General features: G+C 41.0%; 1 protein-coding gene and 1 long non-coding RNA gene across 2 annotated transcripts in view; both read right to left on the bottom strand.

Annotated features, from left to right (window-relative positions):
• Window positions 1-8,012, bottom strand: part of PCDHGA1 (protocadherin gamma subfamily A, 1) — a 181,896-nt gene extending 173,884 nt beyond the window's left edge. The window contains 1 exon segment of the mRNA NM_001082555.3: window positions 5,631-8,012. Coding sequence (NP_001076024.3) covers window positions 5,631-7,898 — 2,268 coding nt within the window. The 5' untranslated portion in view covers window positions 7,899-8,012.
• Window positions 8,013-8,772: 760 nt separating this feature from the next.
• Window positions 8,773-12,378, bottom strand: LOC134809983 (uncharacterized). The gene is made up of 2 exons (XR_010157028.1): window positions 11,930-12,378; window positions 8,773-10,802 (listed from the first exon to the last, which is right to left on the bottom strand). It is a non-coding gene; the product is annotated as an uncharacterized LOC134809983 (long non-coding RNA).
• Window positions 12,379-13,767: the final 1,389 nt, after the last annotated feature.

The raw sequence follows: 13,767 nt of genomic DNA, 5'->3' as shown, positions 1-13,767 counted from the left end.
ATCAGGATTAATAAGAATGGTATAAATGAACATGATCTTGATAATAGTTGCTAGGAAAGTATTATTGACTGCTCAAGGCATTAATCAATGCCACCACTGCCCTTGCTCCAAACATCTTCCATCTCTTATTGTATAATCAGAAGCAGTAAGATCAATTAAGAAAAGTTAGCTACGTTTTCTTCTAAGGTTATGTATTTTGAACGTTTGTGGTTGATGGCTTAGCATTTACCTTCAAAATCTGCCTTTAAATTATTGAATCATCAGACACTTAATTGGGTACATGTGCCTCCCACTTTGCATGATTGCAGCTGGAGCTAGAAATGGTGAACATGATCAACACAGGCCCTGGTCTCAAGCGTGAAGGTTGGAGGAGGACATAAGAAAGTAAAGAGAGTGTAATAGAGTATGGTAACTGCTGTGATATGAGGTAGGAAACACTGGGTGATGGAGGAATACCTAGGAGGGGTATCCAGTCTAGATTTGGGGTCAGAAAAGTCTTTTTGAGGGCATGATTGAAGCTGAATCATAAAAAGTAGGATTGAATCAAGAAAAAGGCTGAAGAAGTGTTCTAGAACCTCTGAACAAATGCTTGAAGGTAAGAGACAGCATGGAACATTACAGAAACAGAAAGCAGGTCTATTTGATAAAGCTAGAGCTGGAAGGGGTTTTTCACCACACTAGGAATCAGTCACTCAAAATTGTTTGAGGTTGTCAAGTTCTTTTTCTGATATTCATTTTCCAAGGGTGTAAAATACAATGCAGTGGATGTCTTCTTACTCCTGTTTCATCTTTGCCATTTTGACCATAGTCAAGCATACAATTCTGTGACATTAAGTACATTCAAATTACATTCTGGTGTGACCATTACCACCATCCACTTCCAGAACTTTTTCATCCTCCCCAACTGAAACTCTGTACTTATTAAATAGCAACTCCCCATTGCCTTTCACCTAGTCCCTGGCAACTACCATTCTACCTTTTTTCTCTATGAATTTGACTAATCTAGGAACTTCATATATGAGGAATCATACAGTATTTGTCATTTTATAACAGGTTTATTTCACTTGATATCATGTCTTTGAAGTTCATCCATATTGTAGCATGTAACAGAATTCCCTTCCTTTTTAAGGCTGAATAATAGCCCATTGTATGTGTGAACCACTTTTTATTTACCCATTCATCTGTCAATGGACACTTGGGTTACTTCCACTTTTCAACTATTGTGACTAATGATGCCATAAACATAGGTGTACAAATATCTGTTGAAGTCCCTATTTTCACTTCTTTTGGGTAATAACCAGAGTGGAATTGCTGGATTATATGGTAATTCTATGTTTAAATTTTTGAGGAGTCACCATACCATTTTCCACAGCAGTTGTATCATTTTATATTCACCAGCAATGCACAAGAATTCCAATTTCTCCATATTCTTGTTAACATTTTTCTTTTCTTTTATGACAGCAATTCTAATGAATGTGTAGTAGTATCTCATTATGGTTTTGATTTGCATTTCCCTAATGACTAGTGATGTTGAACATTGTTTCATATGGTTTTGGCCATTTGTATATCACCTTTGGAGAAATGTCTATTCAAGTCCTTTGCTCATTTTAACATCCAATTGTTTGGGATTCTTTGTTGTTGAGTTCGAGTTCTTTATTCTGGATATCCATTCTCAGATACATGATTTGGAAACATTTTCTCTCATTCTGTGGGCTGCCTTTTCACTCTATTGATATTGTTCTTTGCTGCACATAGTTTTTAACTGTGATAAAGTCCAGTATACCATTTTTTTCTTTTGTTGCTTGTGCTTTTGGTGTCATATCCAAGAAATCATTGCCAAAAATCAATGTTACGAAGGTTTCCTCCTGTTTTCTTCTAAGAGTTGTATAGTTTTAGTTCTTAAACATAACAACTAAAAGGGTTTTATTGCTTCTGAATATTGCTTCTTTGATCCATTTTGAATTAATTTTTGTATGTGGCATAAGTGGAATTGCCCATTTCTGGTGACACTTTAATCTGTTTGCCTTTTGGCTCCTTCCTTATTGAAATTTTCTCATTTTTACTTTCATCCATTCCTCTTACAAGACTGAAGAAAAATGTATTGGAAATAATTGATACCAACTCACCATGTTTTCTTGTAGAGCTACTATGGTATATTTTGCTTTTGTTTTTTATTTTTATTTTTGTGTTTGTGTTTGTGTTTTTTTGTTTTATAGAGATTGGGTCTTGTTATACTGCCCCGGCTGGATTCAAACTCCTGGGCTCAAGCAATCCTACTGCCTCAGCCTACTCAGTACCTGGGATTATAGGTGTGCCATTGTGCCTGGCTCTCTTACATGAGTCCTAACGTTAGACTTGACAGAATTTTCATTTTCTCCCCACTGGTTTTATTACATTTATTGTCTGCTTCCATTACTTCATCCTCAGAACTTTTCCATGGTTGCATTTCAAAAATGTACCTCTTTGTTATTTTTTCCATCATTTTATTTTAGTATATACTCATTGTATGTTTTTTATCTTACTTCTTGAATGGCAAGCTAAATTCATGTATTTTAAATAATTTTGTTTGCTTTTTAAAAAATTATTGCATTTCTCTATAAACTTACTCCTAATTAGTTTTAGCTGCATCTCACAATTTTTAATAAAGAATATTTAAGTCCTTTTTTTCTGAGTAGTTTTCATTGTCATTGTGATTTTTGAAATCCAAGAGTTATTTAAGGGTGTAGATGTAAATATCCAAACTTTTTCCCCTTTTCTATTTTTAAATATTTGCTTTGTGATTAAGTATGTGTTGTAAGGCAAGTATATTATTGGCACTTTGCAATTTGCTGAACCCTTTTTTGTAATGACTAGGTAATAAACTTGTAGATTGTCTGTTTGTTCAAGGATGACTATTCCATATTTGTTGTGTGCAGAACGGATCTATTAGAATCCTAATAGATCAAGCTTCTAAATTATGTTGTTCAAATCTTCTTTATGTTAACTAACTTTCTTCCTGTGGGGTCTATTATTTCTTATGGAATTATGTTAAAATATTCTGGTATTTTCTAAGCTATATTTTTCAGTAATAGAAGCTCATATTTTTATATCCTTTTGATCATCTGCTCTTTTTACAACTATAATCAGTTCATTTTTTAAAATCACAATTTGTGTTTGTTACCTTAAATATGACTTTGTTGTTATATTAATATTAACATGACTGCTTTCTTTTTTTGTGTGTGTACATATATATTTAGTTTCACTGTTTCAGAGTATTTTTATTTTAAGCACGTGTATTATTAGAATATGGATTTTAAAAATCAACCAGTTTTGTAATATTTGTCCTTTAATAGGTAAATGTAGCTCACTTGTATATACACAGAAAAAAAATTATGATTATAAGAGCTGAGAAAGTCCAGAAGGGAGATAACTTAGTTATCAATTGAGAGTATACTCTTGGTACCAAGCAAAAAATAAAAATAAAAATGCAACAGACACACAGCAAGAATGAGAGAAAGTCTTCAATAGTTACCAGAGAGAAAACAGAGATTACCTTAAAAAATAACAGTGTGTTGACAGAAAGTTTCTCACTAGTAACAATAAATTCTACGAGACAAGTGTGTTTTGAAATTTTGGTTTGTATATTTATTTTTAGTGGAAGAGCTCTGTTTGTTTTTAGTTTTAGTTTGTTTTTTTCTCTTCTACACTATATCCCTCTCTCCTTCCCTCCTGGGTTCAGTGCTCATTTGTAATGGTTTTGAAATAGTTTCTATCTGACCTCAGGTCCCAGGCCATAACTAGGTCTCTTAATGACGCTTTAATGATGCACAGCAGTGATATTCTGGATACCACAGCTCACATATGAGATACTTGGTGTTCGCTGTCTCTATCCAGCATCCGTGTCTGTCTCTCTCTCTTGGTCTACACAGCTTACGAAGAAAGTTATAACCACCGGAATTGGGAAACAGCTTTTATTATTATATTTATTTATTTAACAGGGTGTGGCTCTGTCGCCCAGGCTGGAGGGCAGTGGCGCGATTACGGTTCGCTGAAGCTCTGACTTCCTGGGCTCAAGGGATCCTCCCACGTCAGCTCCTGCCCCGCCCCGCCCCGCCCCTCCCCGCCCCGCGTAGCTGGGACTACAGTCGCAGGCCGCCCTGTCCGGCTGGTCTTGAACTCCAGGGCTCCAAGGATCTTTCCGCCTCAGCCTCTCAAATTGTTGGAAATACAGACGTGAGCCACTGCGCCCAGCTAGGCAGCATGTTAATGCATCTTTCTTTTCCTTTTTAACCAGATGAAGGGCCTCATTGCTTATTTTGGATTCAGGCAGTAAGCCTGGTCCAGATATTTATCTAGTCTGAAGCACTTCTGTCCCTATTACATTGCTGGAGGCAGTTTCCAAACCTTCAATTTCTGCTTTTAAGTCCAAGACTATAACTCACATGGCTTTAGATTAGCTCACCACTTTGCTTTTGCTTTCCTCTTATATTTTATGTATCTCTGTATTTTATTGGAGCAGAGTAAATACATCAAAGCATGGACTTACTCCCCGACCATACTTTTTTTTTCCTTCTGAAAAGTTAACACACATTAAAATAGGATATATACTTGATTTTTGTTAGTTGATTTCATTACAGGTATAATGTATACGTCAGGAGGCTTCAAAGCTATTTCTCAAGTTGCATGATAAATTTTCTGTTGTTCATTTTGTTACTTCATAAATTACTTAAATAGATGTATTCTTCAGTACAGGCACCACAGCTCACACCTGTAATATCAGCACTTTGAGAGGCTGAGGTGGGAGGATTGCTTGAGCCCAGGAGGTAGTGGCTGCAGTGAGCCATGATCATGCCACTGCACTCCAGCATGACCCCATCTCAAAACCAAAAAAATCTGATAATAAAGATAGAATAAAAGGCTAAAATATTCAACAATAATTTAAAATTGCAGTTTATATAGATCTCTATAATCTTATATGAACACAACTAAAAATACTACTTTAGACAATCTTCACCTCTTCAAATGTCCCCAAATAAAATATCACAGTGTCCTGACAGATGACATCTACATTAAATTCAGGGGTAGATTAGCAGGTACTTATAAAAAGAAAATTTGAAAATAGTGTTAGTCATTTAAATATTGGTGAGCCTTTTCTAATCAAACCCTTTAGCCCAGAGGCAAGTAAGAAAATGTTAGAAGCTAGATCGCCCTGTTTCTAATGCAGTGCTCTTTCCAAACAGAGATGGCATCTCACACATACCTTCAACCCAACCACCTACATTATGATCACAGTCTCCTTTTCAGTGCAAGAACAATTATAAATATACCTGCATATGAACGTGTAGACTCACTTAATCGTGATTTTGCAGGACTTGTAATAAAAAGCTACAAAGATACATGGGTTAGAAGAACTATCTGTAGCAAAGAGCGAACGCTAGTAAGTTAAATCAAGAATTATTTTTCTCTAGATAGCTTATACATTCATCACAAAAGTTTACCTGAGAAAATGGTTCCTTTTTGTCTTCAAGTAAAGACTGGGGTGCTGATAGAAAATCCTTTTTCTCACAGCTCTCCTGGCTGATGAGCGTGTCCGCATAGTTGGGCTGGGGGAAAATCAGGTGGCTCTTCCGCGAGTCTGCAGTGAGGGAGACCTCGTGGGAATAGGTCTGCAGGAAAGCCCGAACCCCGTCCACGCCCACAAAGTGCGAGCTCTGCATGCCTGTCAAGCTGCCTCCTGAAGCCTGCAGCAGGCGTGACTTGTGCCAGCGCCGCAGCCTGTGCGCCAGCAACACGATGACGAAGGCCAGGAAGACGCAGGAGACCGCGGCCACCGCCACCACCAGGTACAGAGTGAGGTCCGAATCGTTGGGTTTGGCGGAGGGCTCGAGGCTGCCCAGGTCGGCCAGGATGTCGGGGATCCTGTCGGCCACGGCCACGGTGAGCGTGACAGTGGCGGAGAGAGGGGGCTGGCCGTGGTCCTGGACGGCCACCACGAGACTCTGCTTGAGCGCGTCTCTGTCCAGCAGGGCTCGCGCCGTGCGCACCTCGCCCGTGTGCAGACCCACCGAGAAGAGTCCCGGCTCGCTGGCCTTGAGCAGGCGGTAGGACAGCCAGGCGTTCTGGCCCGAGTCTCTGTCCACCGCCACCACCTTGGTCACCAGGTAGCCGGGCTCTGCGGAGCGGGGAGCCAGCTCCACGCCGGTAGAATCATCTGTGGGGAGGGCGGGGTATAGGATCTCGGGCGGGTTGTCGTTCTGGTCCAGCACGAATAGGCTGAGAGACACGTTGCTGCTGAGGGGCGGATCCCCACTGTCCCGCGCCATCACTTTCAGTTGCAAGTTCCGGAACTGCTCATAGTCGAAGGATCGCAGCGCATACAGGACCCCAGTGTCGGAGTTGATGGAGAGGTAGGCAGATAGGGGTGCCCCCTGGATAGTGTCCTCTATTAGGGAGTAAGTGATTTGTGCATTCTCATTGCTGTCCAAGTCGTGGGCCCTCACAGAGAAGATGGAGGCTCCTCTGGGGTTGTTTTCGGGAATGTAGGCAGAGTAGGAGTCCTGATGGAAGACTGGGGAGTTGTCATTGATATCTGTCACTAGTAGTGAAATGTGAGTTTCAGTAGATAGAGCTGGAGTTCCTTGGTCTATTGCTGTTATTGTGATGTTGTACCCAGAGATAAGTTCTCTGTCCAGTGTTCTTTCAGTCACTAAACGGTAATAATTATCAACTAACTTTTCCAATTTAAAGGGTAAATTTCCAGGAATGAAACATGTGGTGTAGCCATTGTCTCCTGAGTCCTGGTCATGCACACTGATAAGAGCAATTATGGTCCCAGGAGGAAAGTTTTCTGGAACTGCAGTGGTGACAGAGGTGATGGTCACTTCTGGGGTATTATCATTTACATCCAAAACTTTGATCAATACCTTAGCTTTAGCCATGAGCCCCGCACCATCCTGGGCTTGAACTTCCATTGAATACATTTTGTATTCTTCGAAATCTAGTGGTTCTTTATTTGATATTTCTCCTGTGTAAGAATCTAAATGAAATATTTGGGCCACTCTGTGGTCTACATTGTGAAAGGAGTACGTTACTTCCCCATTGGCTCCCTCATCAGGGTCAGTGGCATTTACCATGAGCAGCTGAGTACCCAGCGGCACGTTTTCGGGGACATTTATATGGTATTGTGCCTGAGTAAATGCTGGAGGATTGTCATTTGCATCCACCACCTGAATGTAAATTCTGAGGGTCCCTGAACGGACTGGTTCACCCCCATCAGAAGCTGTGAGGATGAGGTGGTGGACAGCTTCTTCTTCTCTGTCTAAGGGACTCTGCAGCACCATCTCTGGATGTTGAGGCCCATCGGCTCCCTGTTGCACATCCAGGGAGAAATGAGGGTTAGAGCTGAGTTGGTAGCTCTGGAGTGAGTTCATACCCACATCAAGGTCTTGCCCAAAAGGCAATGAGATTCTGGTACCTGGAGTGGTTATTTCATTCATTTGAAACTCCAGTTCCTCTAACTGGAATTGGGGAGTGTTGTCATTAATATCAATTATTTCTACTTCAACAGGAAAAAGCTTCATTTTATCCTCAACAAGGATATTAAAACTCACGAGACACGGCATGCTCTGAGCGCAGAGCTCCTCCCGGTCTATCCTGCGCGCGGTGATCAAGCTGCCACTTCTAGGATTCAGAGCGAAAAGCGGCATCCTACCTCTGGAGACGATGCGGACTCCGCGATCTGCCAGCTCCTGGGGTTGCAGCCCTAGGTCCTTGGCGATGTTGCCCACGAAGGAACCTTTGTCTGTCTCTTCCGGCACTGAGTAGTGAATATTCCCAGCCCCAGCTTCCAACAGCAGCTCCAGAGAAAGACACAGAAGCATCAGCCTGCTGCAGCCAGTCAGCTTTTTCTGAATCTTCATGGCTCTCTCACTTCGTAGTTTTCTTCCAGTCCAGTACCAAGGGTATCGTTTCTGCTTTTCTGAGCTGAAATTAACCCAATTTTCAGGAGAATTCTGAGTGGAGAGTCATCCAGAAGTAGGATTAAGGCAGTCTTGGACAGTCTGTTTTCAATCTGGCGGTTATGGAGGTTCTAAGAGGCACGAGAGCTTTTTTTTTTTTTTTTTTTCCTCTTCCTGACGTATGTGTACTGCCTGTATCTACCAGATTAGTGAACAGCGGCGCCCACAGTCCTAACCAGTTACTGCATTCCTAGCAAATACTGAAAACCTCATTAACTTGGTATTTTCTTAAGTTTTAGTCTATTGTCAAGGAAATCATTCTACAATATATGTATGAAAAGGAGAAACTATATGTTCACTTCTTTAAATGTGCCTAAATGTCACCAAATTGAAATATACAGGAGAATCCAAGTATTCCCATGTTATCTGCTTTCCTTGTTTGCTATTCAGGGAATGATAGTAAAAACCTAACATTACAATGAGGACAAAATCATCTCTCCACTTTTTCTGTAGTAAAGCTTGACCACTTGGTAATTTCCCAGGCCACATAGAGCAGCTCCCCTTTGACTGGAGGGTGAAAAGTATTAGAGGGAAAAATAATCTTTTAGAATATAAGCTAGACTTTAAAAAAATCATACCATCCCATTTCCTTCCCATTATGATTTGAATATTTATCAGAAACCTTGGGATTTTGAAGAGCATGGTTTAACCCTATCCTTATTTTTCCTCTTTTTTTTTGAAGTGTCTTTGCATTATGTAGGTTTTTAAAAATTTCTTAAGATTCACCAAAGGCAATATATTTTGAAAAAAATAAAACTGGGCTCTTGGAATTTCATTGAAAAGTCACATGAATATATAATTTAGATTTCAAATTTCAGAGACAAAGTCTATGACATTATTCTTCACAGCTGAAAAGAAAAATGGTCTCATCTTTATTTTTAGATAGGCTCTTATAATATGTATTCCTCTATAATCGCGCTTAATATTTTCTCCAAGAGAAGTTGGTTTTCTCTTAACAGTATTTTTTAACCAGTTAAGATGAGGATGTGGCCTTCTTTTTTTTAATCACTGCACTATTAGCAAAGGGTTACTAATTAAAATGTCTCAGGCTTAGAGTGACTTACTTATCTTTACCCCAAAGTTAGAGAAGCGTGCTATCTGTACTCCAGAGTCTGATAATTTCAGGAACCAATTCGGCCAGCCAACCCATGGACACCATGACTGAGAAAAGTTAAAAATGAGGAAAGAAAGAAAACAATGAAAGGTCTCAAGAATAGTTTTTGGAAAGAGAACTTTAGTTCTCAACCAAATCTACAGTTTCTCAGCTTCTCAAAGACAAGTATATGGAGCCAAAGAGTAGAAATTTAAAGGTGCAATAAATCATCTTCAATATTGCAAGGAAGTAACTCTTTAACAGAGAATGTAACTTTTCAGAATACACATTAATAGGCATAAACTTTTCCCCAAAGAAATTGTGAGCCAATGAGGCAAATTAAAATATACATAAGAACTAGTAAGTAAACCTGTAGAGCTCCCTACTTTCAGCAACCAAAAACACGCAGGAGTGATTTATAAAAGGATGATAAGTATAAAATAAAAATGTTAAAATATCACACAAATACATTTGAATCAAATGCAACATTTAAAGCTTCATTGCTGGCCACACACAGTGGCTCACGCCTGCAATCCCAGCACTTTGGGAGGCCAAGGTGGGCAGATCACTTGAGGCCAGGATTTTGAGACCAGCTTGGTCAACATAGTGAACCCCGTTTCTACAAAAACAAAAATAAAACAAAGCTTCATTTCTGGCACTGCAGAGAATACCTGATTCAAAGCTGTTTCTTGAGTTAAAGAAATTAAGATTTTAAAAATATCTAAAACCACACATACGTTGTAGGAACAGGGCAAATTTCCTTTCTTTAAGTTGGAGACAACTCCATATCCGGGCTTGGACCAGAGATCCAGCTGAAAACAGCCCCAGGCAATGGGGCTATAGGGGGCATTGCAGGTTCAGAGAGATGGCCAGAGTCACACTGAGGAGAAACAGCATGGAGATCAAGGCAACGGCCATCGCCAGCTGTTGAGTGCTGTCTGCTGCCTGCTGTTGGGTGCTGGGCAATTGCTGAGGTCTGGCAGCAACTCCTGCAAACTATGAGCAGCAACCAGGTGATGTTTCAGCGTGATGATTCACCATTGACCACGGTGACCAACAAACCTTGGCACGTTGCATCTCTGTTACCCACAGTGACACGGCACGCATCTAGCTCGTGCACATCCCTAGTTTGAAGAGCCACATTAGCTGGCCTGAAGCACATGATAGGACAGTCAGCCTTTGTGCCCCAGCTGGTGTCCACTTTGGTGATGGGATAGCTGGGTTGCATTGCAAATGGTGCAGCATCAAAGAGGGCCCCACTTGGCTGCAACTCCTGGCATAGTGTCCTTGCATTTTTGCAACGGTCATCCACCATCACATGCAGGTTCAGGGTGACACTGAGCAAGTTGAACCCTGGTCACTGGCCTGCAGAATCACCTCAAAGATAGTCTGCATGGTAACCATAGCACTCTGCACTCACTGACATGTAGAATGACAGTGCCCACAGTGGCAGGTCACTGGTCAAGAAGAAACAGGAGGCATATGGGACCCTAAGTTAGGGTGGGAAGCGCTAAAGCATGTGATGGAGGTGCTGGGCAGTGTTCCCAGTCACCCAAAAGAAATAGGAGGCTTGTTGAAGAATGAGCATTTTTGTGGATGCAGATGGTATGCAGGGTGATGCAGGAGAGGGACAGTTTGTCCTTGTTGGTGGTTCTGATGGTGACATTGTCCTTCAGGGTCTGCTACCAGTTTAGAATTCCATCTGTGAGTATCTGACAAAGAATCACATCATAATTCTTGGAGGTGAATTGTTTGCCAGTATGATCATTTCTCTCTATAATAACTTTCATCTTTCATTTAAGGTCTCCTAGTCCTATTGTTTTGGTTAGGGCAACCACAGTTCTTACCTCTGATAGGACTAGACACCCAGCTGAAAGTCACCTGCACTGACTGCATTATACTTCTCAACCTCCATTTCAACCAGGACTCTGAAGTGGGCCCTCAAACTGCCTCCAGTCTTCTATTCCACGCTATAACTGTTACTCTTCAAAATCAAGTATTTCTGTCATTATTGCACAGGAAATATATTCTGTATGCCCTGTAAAACTGTGTAGAAAAATCGGGAGAACTCTATATTAAAGATATTGTCTAGGTCAATGGGGATCACCTGAAGAATGAAGAGGAGGAGGTGGCGAGCAGGTTCTCCTGCAGGCTAACCCCACTTACACATTGCTCAATATCTGACGGCTGGCATTGGCATCCAAGGCCTGTGTCTTGCCCTGAGCTGTTCTGCCCCATCCCCACCACTAAGTGGTGGCAGCTCTGCTCCTCTGGTTCAGGGTTTCTTTTCTTAAGAGATGGGGTCTGGCCATGTTACTCAGGCTGGAATGCAGTGGCTATTCACAGGTGTTCTCATAGTGCACTGCAGCCTCTAGCTGGCATCAAGCAATCCTCCTGCCTCAGCCTCCTGAGTAATGGGGACCACAGGAGTGCCCCACTGCACAGGCTCAGGGGTTCTTCAATAGCAGCAGTTCAGAGTACAGACTGCTGTAGTACTCTCCTTTACTTGTAGGGGAAGGGGAGATGGCTATTAAAACTAATCTGATATATTTGTACAGTTACTGCCGGTGTTCAAAATCTACTGCAGACTTAAGAGTAAACATTCCTCTTATTAAGACGTTTTTCAGAATTTCCAAAACAAAATTTGTGCTAAAAGCCATTTTGTTATTTATATCAAAGATGCATACGTTTATATGAAAACATTTATACGATTTTCAGTGCCTTCAAATTCAAAGGGCCGAGGGTCTTCCTTGGGCATAACTGCTAGATCTATCCTGTCATTCTCAAGCTCGGCTCTGGCTTGTTCTCTGGCTGTAAAGAGAGGCTTCTCAGCACTTACCCTTAGTTTTTTCCGTCACCGAGACGCAGATCTTCTGAGAGATTACCAACCTTAAACCCCTAGCCTTCTCTTCCAGAATCTTACAGCGTACGGCTACGTAGAATAAAGACCTAGTAGAATAAAGATCTCAGGCAGGGAAACAGCGCTTCCTGTGCTCCTCACGCCTTCCTTATGGGGGACTTCTTCCTCTGTTTCTTCTTCCTGCTGATACTCAGATCCGAATACCTCTCGCTACTGTTGCTCCCTGCTTCCTGCTTCCAAAGATGCTCAGGAATACAAGGCAGCACCTCACTCGGGGTCACTAGACATCCTGAGATTCCTGACCAAGATATTTCGAGCAGATTGTGAGACAGACAGCGGGCAGAGTCCTCTCCTAATGTGTTTCTCAAAAGCCTGCGGGGACTGCTGCGTCAGTGGATTGCTTTGTTTCCCTCCAGCCACGGATTGGCGGACAGCGGCACCCAGAGGCCCAGTATGATATCCCTAGCAGGTTAGTTTTCAAGGTCCTCACAAGAGACTGTACTGGCTTTTTTCTCGAGACATATTTTAAAATACCAGCTGCTTTACTAAGAAGGGTACAAATCATTGTTTTTGATAAAATATTAACAAAATGATCATTTCACAAAATTTAGTTCTAACGTTTTAATTTATTAAAATTCTTAATTTTTTTTTTTTTTTTTGAGACAGAGTCTTGCTTTGTCACCCAGGCTGGAGTGCAGTGGCATGATCATGGCTCACTGCAACCTCCGTCTCAAGGGTTCAAACAATTCTCCTGCCTCAGGCTCCCTAGTAGCTAGGATTACATGTACACACCACAATGCTCGACTAATTTTTGTATTTTTAGTAGAGATGGGGTTTCGCCATGCTGGCCAGGATGGTCTCGAACTCCTGACCTCAGGTAATCCGTCCACCTTGGCCTCCCAAAGTGCTGGGATTACAGGTGTGAACCACCGCACCCAGCCTAAAATACATTAAAATTCGACTAAGAATTCTTACAAATTTTTCCCTCTTGACATTTCCTTTTCAAGATGACACACTATTGAAACTTATTTTTTGTAAAAATGGCTACTCAAGAAATTATCCACTGTAAAAAAATTATAAAAAATTCTCACTGTAAATTCAATATATTAAAGGAGAAAATTTCACTATAAAAGATAGAAAATACTAATAAAAATGTAAAATTATGAATAATTGCATTATGTAACTACTGATACAAAGAATTTACATTCAATGCTTATCCATACTTTTAAAATAGATATATACTTTCACAATTACGAAAATAATCAGCTCTTTTATGGATACTATTGGTTGCTCATGCCCCTTTTTCCTCTTGTAACACTTCCTTTTAGTTTAGGTGTTTGCCCTTAATGTACCTAGGGAAGCAGAACCTATTCAGAGCTGTAATAGGTTCTGATAAATTTAATCTAATAATGATAATCTCATCCTCTTGACAGTGCTTAGTTAGGAATATAGACTTAAAATAATAAGCTTAAAGCAGGGCTTCTCAACCCTGGTACTATTTTGAGCCATATAATTCTTTGTGGTGGGGGAGCTGTTCTGTGTCTTGTAAAATGTTTAGCAGTATCCCTGGCCTCTATGTACTAGATACCAGTAGGACCCACCCCCTACAGTTGTGACAACCATAAATGTCTCCAGACATTACCAAATGTCACCTCACCTCTCCCCAACCATTTTCAGAAACACAGGCTTAGGGTATTTCCCTAGTATTACTGAGCTAAGAATAGGAACATGGCCTAAGTTGGTCCAGTTGGATTGAAAGATAGACTGTTTGGGGAGAGTCACTCTCTTGTCACGGACAAGGAAGAAAGTTCTCCAGT

Source organism: Pan troglodytes, chromosome 4 (genome assembly GCF_028858775.2).
Source record: "Pan troglodytes isolate AG18354 chromosome 4, NHGRI_mPanTro3-v2.0_pri, whole genome shotgun sequence".
Lineage (NCBI taxonomy): Eukaryota > Metazoa > Chordata > Mammalia > Primates > Hominidae > Pan > Pan troglodytes.
This window is presented reverse-complemented; position numbering and strand designations above follow the sequence as displayed.